This window comes from Nicotiana attenuata, chromosome 10 (genome assembly GCF_001879085.1).
Source record: "Nicotiana attenuata strain UT chromosome 10, NIATTr2, whole genome shotgun sequence".
NCBI lineage: Eukaryota > Viridiplantae > Streptophyta > Magnoliopsida > Solanales > Solanaceae > Nicotiana > Nicotiana attenuata.
In genome coordinates, this window is record NC_031998.1 from 4467432 (window position 1) to 4477351 (window position 9920).

Below are 9920 nucleotides of genomic sequence, written 5' to 3' on the forward strand. Positions count from 1 at the left end.
NGTTATTTTTAACACGAAATGGATTCTTACACTAAACAAAAGAAAACTACCAATCAAACTAGAATGTAAAGGTAAAGAACTATATTAAAAGTGCAAACTATTAACATTTACCATAAATTTTTTGAAACTTTGTATAACAATATACATATATATAGGTGTAATAATAAATTTGAAACAGTTAATCCTATAGTCGGTTTGGTTTCGGTTTTTTCTGATTAAAACCAAAACCAAACCAAATTTGATCAGTTTTTAAAATTCAAAACCAACACCAAACCAAACCAAAAAGTATCGGTTCTTTTAGTCAGTTTGGTTTGGTTCGGTTTTTCGTGTTTTTATGAGCACCCCTACACATTGGCCGAACACTAATTGCTGCTCAAAAATATTTTTCAAATTTATTTGCAAACAAAAATTGTTTCTGACCAAAAGTACTTGCACTTTTGAAAAAAATACTTTTCAAAATAACCTGATTTTCTAGCTTTGGCCAAACACACAATAAAATTCCTAATTCTACCGGCCTAATCCTTAGTGTCAAACAGCCGAGCTCCCTCAGCTCTATCAAACAGCAGAGTTCCGTCAACTTTACGATGGAAATGCAGAGTAAAATCACGGCGAGAGGAGATGGAGACCGACTCAGTGATTTGCCTGACGCAATTCTAATTCACATTCTCTCTATGTTGTGGAACAATAAAGAAATCGTGAGGAGCAGCGTATTATCTAAGCGATGGAGGTTTCTTTGGAAGTCCGTCCCAATATCACTCCATTTCGACCTCTTCTTTGGTTACAGCGAAATAGGAATCCGTGATTTTGTGGGTTCCGTCAATAGAGAGCTTCATTATTGGAGGTCTTGCGAGAAAATTCAAAAGTTCAGGGTTAGTCTCTATACGTACAAGAAGAGTTATATTAAAGATATCGATTTATGGGTACATTTTGCAACTAAAGTTGCTAATGTTGAAGATTTCACACTTGAAATTCGCTTTGGTGGTGACTTATATGAGTTTCCTCAGTTTGCATACAAGAACACATCGCCGAGGAATTTGGATTTAAGAGGCTGCTGTCGTAGACGATTGAATTTTATTTGAGTTTGAGTCTATTAAATTATTTGGACCACATGATAAATTTAAATACGTGTCAGCCCAAACAATGATTACGGGCTAGAATAATTGAATTTATTATTTAAATTTAATATGCGTATATGGATTTAATTAAGAGCTTGAGTTAATTGGGCTAGTTCATCTTGTTGGGCTTCAAATGATAAGCCCAAAATCCATGCCACGTGTCAAATGACATGGCACGCCAAATCAAATCAAGGGCCACTAAAATCATGCCACGCGCATAAGTGATGTAGCATGCCAAGTCAAATATAAGGACCAATCAAATGTCGCCAAATAATCAAATGACATGGTTCAACCAATTATGTGCAAGCTTATCACATAGCTTTAGTGATAGGTTTGATGACCCAAGTTGGCCAATCAAATTGGAGGAAAAAGATATGTGTTTATCACAAGTTCCCTCCCCTACAACTGTAAATAGGGGGTCTCCATAAGGCCAAAGGGAGAAGAAAAAGATACATATTAAAGCTCTCCTCCACTGTAGTGATTCGCAAGTCTTCCGCATAGCAAGAAGTCGTCGTATCCAAGGGGTGAGCCGCAAATTTTCCATCCTCCACGTTTGTGATCAAAGCCTAGCTCCGCATTCGTGGTCAAATCCCAACAACAAGTGGTCCATCAATTCAAGAACAAGCGAAACTCTCGAATTGACGGTCGTGAGGAGAAGAATCAGAGGATTACATCTTTTAAACTTAAGATTGTTCAAAGATTGTAACCCGCATAAATTATTGAAATACAAATACTTTTATTTGTTGCTATATTTCTTGTCTTGATTATTATTTTCAGGAACGAAATTTTAGTTGTTACAAATTTTGGCACGCCCAGTGGGACAATCTTTGCCTCTCATCCTTTCTCTCCAACAATCAAAATCCAAGAACGCTAAAATGGCTTCAAAGAAAATCAACTCCGGTTCAACTTCCACCAAGGCTGCTAACTCCAGGTTCTATGCTGATGTGGAAAGCATCCTCGATATTACCTTTGGAAGCTTCAGACCAGTTACGAGGAGCAAAACAAGCTCTTTAGGACAACAAGCACCCTAAGTGTCGTCCGCGTCTACAGTTGCAAACAAATTGGCACGCCCAGTGGGACTAGTTCTTCCCTTCATCTCTTCCTCCTGCAAATTGAAACTACTTCAAAAATTTCCGTTGTGATCGGGTACTTCAAGTCTTGTCTTCAAGTTTCACCAAGCGTGGACCCCGACAAACCTTGAAGTAGGGGGCATTTGTAGACATCGAAATTTTAATGGATCAAGCTAAATCCTAAATTCAAGATACTACAAGACCTCTTGAAACTCTAAGAGTCTGTCAGTGTTGCTTGGAAGCTACTCTACCAAAACCCTAGGTCACTCCTATAAAAAGGGTTTCATAATCCTTTAAAAAATATCTCAAAAATGGAGATCATCTCGAAAATCCCATAAACTCACAGGATATTCACAAAGAGATCAAGAAGTGGCCGAATAATTCTTGACAATCAAATACTTCAAGAAGATCCACAACACACTTCATGAATATCAAATAAATCCATGAAAGCCCGCACCGTCCTACGTTCGAGAAACACGCTGTTCTAACCCTCGAATCATGGAGATAATCAGGAGAGAAGAATCAAGAGGATAAACAGAATTATACCCGCGTCTTTTTATGAATAAAATTATCTTTCTTCATATTTATATTGTGGTTGCAATTTATTTTTTTATCACATATAATTCGTTGCAAACAAATTGGCACACCCAGTGGGACTAGTTCTACCCTTCATCTCTTCCTCCTGCAAATCGAAACTACTTCAAAAATTTTCGTTGTGATCGGGTACTTCAAGTCTTGTCTTCAAGTTTTACCAAGTCTGCACCCCGACAAACCTTGAAGTAGGGGGCATCTGTAGACATATAAAATTTATTGGGTCTAATTCATACAAAATTTAAATTAAATTCAATTGGGTTAAATAATTAATTTGGATTTTACAAATTAAATTAGCCCGTTTTATTATTTTCAAGACCAAGGTCCATTTCATCTTAAGGCCTAGACTCATGCCATGTGTCAAGTAACATGACATGTCCAGTCAACTCAAAGCCAACAAGATGACGCCACATGTGAAATGATGTGACAATCCCAGTCTAAAACAGTGACCAATCAAGAGTTGCCAAGTGTCTAAAATGACATGTCTTGACCAATCACAAGCAAGCTTATCACATAGCTTATATGATAAGTTTGATGACTCACATGAACCAATCAGAATCAAGCAAGAGAGTTCATATGTAACTGGACTGTCCATCCTCTACCATTATAAATAACAGGGTTACATAACTCTCTGGAGGACATTCAGAGTTGGAGAAGAACACTCTGCAATTGCATCCACAAACAGAGAGATCAAATCATCAAGAGCTTAGTTCTTCAACAAAGGAGTGATCAACGGAGTTCTTCCCGAAGATCAACCCGCAACAACAAAGTGTTGCTCGACGTTCTTGGCGATTAAGTACTTCACAAGGAGGTTTGCATCATTCTACATTCGAGAAAGACGCTTCTCAAGCACTCGAATCACAGAGAATTTTAGAGAGGAGAATCAAGGGATACATAGTATTGTACTCACAAATATTTATCAATAAAATCACTTTTTTCTTCATATTATTATTGTTTTTTTTTTGGCAGATTTATGGAGGAGTGTGAATGGTCTTGACATCCCTAGGGAGATGCATTGCTAGCGAATCACTCGTCTTTTTGTTGCGGCTTGGCGAGAGAAAGACATATGAACTGTCCTTTCACCCTCGGCGATGAAATCCCTACTCTTGGAGGCTTGGAGAGACCATATTTCATCATTGGCGAGTGCGACATGTACCATATCACATTGCTGCAGGCTGGCGAGCAAGACAACTGGAGAAGGCTTTTCAAACTTCGGCGAGCAAGCACTTGGCGCGTCTCTGCTGTTTTGACTTCATAGCATTTCATGCTCGCATTGAAAAAATCGTATCTCGACCTAAGAGCGTCCAAATTTCAATCCGCTTGGTTCTGCAGAATCAAAACTTGCACCACAGTGACATATCCAAAATTTGGGGCCAAATTCCATCAGGACAAGTCGGAATGAACTTTCGAAGGCGATGCACAAGTCTGTCATTTCGGCTTCACAGCACTGCATGCTATCATTGGAACGCACATATCTCAAGCTAGGAACGTCCAAATTGCTATCCGTCTGCGTCCCTGTCTGCCGAACTCGCTATCCAGCTTTGTGTGCACTCGTGGAAAAATTCATATCTTGATCTACAAGTGTCGGAATCGCAAGCCATCTGTGCCATTGGAAAGAACACTACAATTTCTGTAACACTTGAAGATATCATGGAAGAACTCCTTTCGGATTGCCCGCAACAGTAGTTTGAAATTGCTCCTAACGTCTGCCGCACTTGCGATCCAGCTTTGCGCACTTCTGTAGAAAACTTCATATCTCAAGCTACGGGTGTCAGAATCAGAAGCCGTCTGTTCCATTGGATAGAAACTCCGCGACTTACAATATCTGTAAATACCACAGCAAAAATCCTTTCAGAACGTCCGCCACGATATTTTGAAGCTGGTACAGACATCTGCTGCACTTGATTTTCAGATTAGCGCACTCTAGATGAAGAAACTCATATCTTGGGCTAGGAACGTCGAAATCATGAGCCCTATGTGACATTGGAAAGAAGACCCAAATATTAGCAAATCCTCAAAATATCACAGAAGTATTCCTTCTAGATTGGCCGCAGCAATTTCTTGAAATTGATTTAGACGTCTGCCTTGCTGCTTTTCAGCTTTGCGCGCTCCAGTGGAAAAATTCATATCTAAAGCTACAAATTTCCAAATTGTGATCCGTTTGCGCCGTTAGAAAGTAAACTCATAGAGCTGCATCTCATATGAATTTCACGGCAGAACTCTTTTTGGGATGGAAACAGAAAATTCTCAAATTGCGACCTAGCTGCAGTAAACTTTCAGATTCGTGCGGTTCCGACAACCAAAATCGTATCTTGATCTAGGAGCCTCTGAATCGCAAACGGATTGTGTTTTTGGAGATTAGACATCCAAATCTACAACATATAAAATGTTAGGGTCATAAAGTCTTCCGTATGGACCACAGTAGTTTTCCAAAGTTGATCGCGTCGTCCGTTGAGCTCGCTTCCCACCTCTATGCTCTCCGAGTTGTCTTATGAATGTTGTTGTTTTCTTGAAACTGACTCTACAGTCCTGCATATAGTAACTTTGGATATCATGCGTCACAAATCTTATCTCTTCATTTATTTCTTTTGTAGACTTGCAAAGAAGCTCAAAGGTCCAGATATCAGCCGAGATGTCATACAAGATGTGGAGCCACCCCTTCGCCAACTATTGCACTTGATTTGTTGATAGTCTTGAAGCTCATCAATGGAGGCTCCCATGGTGATTAGGACCTTCAACCAACAATTGAGGATGACATCAAATGTGGAGACGTCATATAGACTTGAAAAAGTATTTAGACGTGTCAGCAACAAAGCCTAGTTTACGATCATCTTCATGATTTAGGCTTTTGTATAGAAAAATGTCTAGTTCCTGTTGTCTCTACATTTTTGGATGTATCAACTTTTGTACTATTGAAGCAATAAAATATTTTTTATACTTCAACGCAAATCGTCTCCTTTTTCTCATAGATATGTGCCTCTACACTTGGAAGAATTAATGTAATGATCCGATGATGCCAAACTTTTATTTTTTTAAAACTCATGCGATTGAACTTAGAATGAAAGTCTAAGCTGTCTACGTACCTTGGTGAAGAGGATCAAGTCATAACGTAGTTCAGAGGGATGAGTTTTTTTTTTTTGGTCCTAATTTTTGCCTAGGCCGCCTCTTGCGAGGTTTTCAACCTAGCGGACTTTTTTTTGTTTTTTTTTTGTTATGTTTTTTTTGTTTTGGCCATACACAGTTTAGACTCATGCAGGCCAGGAGTGTAGCAACGTGCAGTTTAAGCTCATGCATCAAGGAGCATCATGACTTGTAGTTTAGGCTCGTACGTCGAGGAGTATAGGCGACTTTCATGGGAAGTACTGCTTCAAAAAATTTCCGTTGATCGGACCAACTCTGAGACCATCCTTATCGACAATTTTGTATGCGCCGCTTGAATAGGCTTCCTTCACAACATATGGCCCATCCCATTTTGAGGTAAACTTGTCGCCTATGCGTTTGTTGAGGATTATGGGTCGTCGAACGGCTAGGACTAAGTCTCCCACTTGGAATGATCGTGGCCGCACTTTCTTGTTGAAGGCTCTAGCTAGTCGAGCTTGATAGCATTCCAATTTTTGTTGCGCTTCCAATCTATTCTCATCCAGTGCCTCTAACTCTGCTAGGCTAAGTTGAGCATTCTCTTCGGACGTGAGTCCTTCTTGGATTGCTATCCGCAATGATGGAATTTGTTGCTCCAACGGCAGGACAACTTCTACGCCATATACCAAAGAGTAAGGAGTTGCTTGTGTAGCATTTCTGAAGGTTGTCCGGTATGCCCACAAAGCTTCACCAATTCTCTCATGCTAGTCTCTCTTGTTCTTTGCAACAACTTTCTTCAAAAGGTTACCAAGCGTCTTGTTAAAAGCTTCAGCAAGACCGTTGGCAGGTGCATTATACATTGAAGACTTATGTTGCTTGAAGCCGAACTTCTCGCACAGACACTTCATGAGCTTGTTGTCAAACGAAGTTCCATTATCAGTGATTATGTATCTTGGTATGCCGTGCCTAAAAATTATATATGACTTGATAAAATCAACAACAGTCTCCTTTTTCACCTCCTTGAGTGGAGCAGCTTCGGCCCATCTAGAGAAGTAGTCTGTAGCGGCCAATATGTAAATATGTCCCTTTGATGACCTTGGAAGCGGTCCAACAACGTCAAGTCCCCATGCATCAAAAGGCCATGAAGCTACAGTTGGATGAAGAGGCTCTGGAGGTTGGTGGATGTAGTTTGCCTGAAATTGACACGCTTGGCATCTTTTGGCATGGTCCATGCAATCCTTCACCATTGTCGTCCAATAATATCTCATCCTTTTTATATGGAAGTGGAGCTTTGGTCCAGATGGTGTGACCTACATACCCCAGAATGTGCTTCTTGCAAAGCTTGGAGTGCTTCATCTTCCCCTAAGCATCGCAAGAGTACTCCCTCGAATGATCTTCTGTATAGGGTATCTTTGTAGTAAAGGAAGCGAGGTGCACGACGACGGATTTCAGTTCTTCTCCGCGGATTTTCTGAAAGTATCCCATAGCACAAGTAGTCGATAATGGGTTGTCGCCATTCCTCTTTCTCGACTTCAGAAACAGCGACAAGATGCTTGAGTTCATTTTCTTCACCTTCAGCCTCATTTGGCGGTGGTACTACCCATTTTTGGCAGACTATAACTTGTGCTTGATCAGGCAGGGTTAGCGATGAAGCTAGGGCAGCTAAAGTATCCGCCTTCTTGTTTTCTTTCCTTGGCACATGCTGAATAGTCACATCACCGAGCCACCCCATTAATTTTTTAGCGTAATCATGATATGGACGTAGTTCAGGCTTCTTGACCTCGTAACTACCTAAAAGCTGATTGACCACTAACTAGGAGTCTCCAAAGATTTGCAATTGCAATTGCTTCATATCAACGGCCATTTCAAGCCCAAGTATTAATGCTTGGTACTCAGCAACATTATTGGAACAGAGTTGTGTCAAGGTGAAGGAGTAGGGCAAGACTTCACCTTGGGAAGTGACAAGTACTACGCCAGCACCAGCTCCTCCACGATGTGCAGCACCATCAAAGTATATCTTCCATGGAGGTTGAACTTCAACGACCATTGCATCCTCATCAGGTAGTTCGTCGGTTAGCTCCCAGTCATCAGGTATCGGATGATCTGCCAAGAAGTCTGCCAATGCTTGTCCTTTTATAGCCTTTTGAGGGATGTACAAAATCTCAAATTGTTGAAATTGGAGGTACCATCTTGCTAGTCGATCACTAAGAACAGGTTTTGACATCACGAACTTGATGGGATTTGCCTTAGAAACAAGACGAACAGTATGAGCTTGAAAGTAGTGCTTCAACTTTTGAATTGAGAAGACTAGCGCCAAACACAACTTTTCAATTGGCGAATAATTCAGCTCGTTCGGTGTCATCATCCTGCTCAAGTAGTAAAGAGAGTTTTCTTTCCCTTCACTATTTTCTTGGGCCAACAGTGCTCCAACGGACCTTTCTTGTGCCGTAATGTATAGTATCCATGGCTTTCCAGGTATAAGGGCTGCTAAAACTGGAGGCTTAATCAAGTAGGTTTTAATGCTCTCAAAGGCACTACTGCATGCTTGGTCCCATTTGAAAGGGACACCTTTCTTCATAAGGCGACTGAATGGTTGACACCTCCCAGCTAGGTTCGAGATGAATCTCCTAAGGTACGTTAATTTTCCTTGCAGACTTTTCAATTCATGGATATCCCGAGGCTCGGGCATTTTCAACATGGCATCCACTTTGGCTTGATCAATTTCGATCCCTCGATGTCGGACAATGAAACCAAGGAACTTTCCAGAAGTAACTCCAAAGGCGCATTTCAATGGATTCATCCTAAGTTGGTACCTCCGGAGCAATTCAAATACCAACCCCAAGTCCTTCAAGTGGTCGCCCTTCTCTCCTGATTTTATCACCAAGTCGTCAACATAGCATTTGACATTCTTGTGGAGAAGATCGTCGAAAATATTCTGCATAGCTCTTTGGTATGTAGTACCAGCGTTCTTCAAGCCAAAAGGCATTACCTTGTAGCAATAAATACCCTTTGGGGTACGGAATGCAGTAAGCTCTTCATCTTTTGGTGCCATGCGTATTTGGTTATAGCCCGACGAACCGTCCATGAAAGACATTGCCTCGTAACCAGTAGTAGCATCGATCATCAGCTCTGGAATAGGAAGCGGAAATTGACATGCATTGTTGAGATCACTAAAGTCAACACACACTTGAATCTGGCCATTCTTCTTCCTTACAGTGACAATACTTGAAACCCATGTTGGGTATTTAACTTCACGAACAAAGCCAGCTTCGATGAGTTTGTTAACTTCGGCTTTAATCAAGGGAACCAAGTCCGGCCTAAAGCGCCTTTGAGCTTGTTTAACAAGGCGAGCACCATTTTTGACTGCAAGGTGATGGACTGCTACTTTCGGGTCCAAGCCAGGCATCTCTTTGTAACTCCAAGCGAAGACATCCCTGAACTCCTTGAGTAACTCAATATAAGTGCTCTCTTCATCAACTTTTAGTAAAGCACTTATGTAGGTGGGTCTTGGTTCTTCATCGGTACCAAGGTTAACTTCTTTTAAGGCATCAACTGTCGTTTTCACTCCTTCTTCAAGTTCAGGTGGAGCATCCTTCGCATCTTCATCTTCTTGAGGGTCCCCATTATTGAAGGATATGTGATAACACGATGAAATATCCTCCAATTCTGCATTATCCTCTATTGAGGATGGAACGCCATTCTCAACTTATACAGTAACATGATACGAAGAACCTACAATTTCTTCATCCTCGTCACATTCCTTAGTGTAGACCACAGTATATGGCTTTACCTTCAGTACTTCTTCACATGAAACCACAAGTTTTGTTTGTCGCCTCATTCTAGGAGGAACCAAACTTTGGAAATCCTTAGAGATCTCCTGAATTTTGGGTAAAACGGGTGTTCTTATGCCTTGAAAATTTCTCCGGAACTTGTTCCCCTTCTTTAATGGACCCAATCTTTCAAAAACAGAGGTCCTCACAGGCGATTTTCCAAGTCGATCAAAGACAGAAGGCCTGTTAGAAGCTGCCGATTCATTTTCTCCAGTGATATAATTGCTGCTCGCCCT

General features: G+C 40.9%; 1 protein-coding gene across 1 annotated transcript; it reads left to right on the top strand.

Moving 5' to 3' along the window:
- On the top strand, nucleotides 585-1079 carry LOC109233544 (F-box/FBD/LRR-repeat protein At3g26920-like). Its single transcript, XM_019399431.1, has one exon. The coding sequence runs from the start codon at nucleotides 585-587 to the stop codon at nucleotides 1077-1079; it is 495 nt and encodes a 164-aa protein (XP_019254976.1).

Bases quoted from the DNA above. Each gene is read 5' to 3' on its own strand.
- LOC109233544 (XM_019399431.1), top strand. From the start codon at position 585: ATGGAAATGCAGAGTAAAATCACGGCGAGAGGAGATGGAGACCGACTC.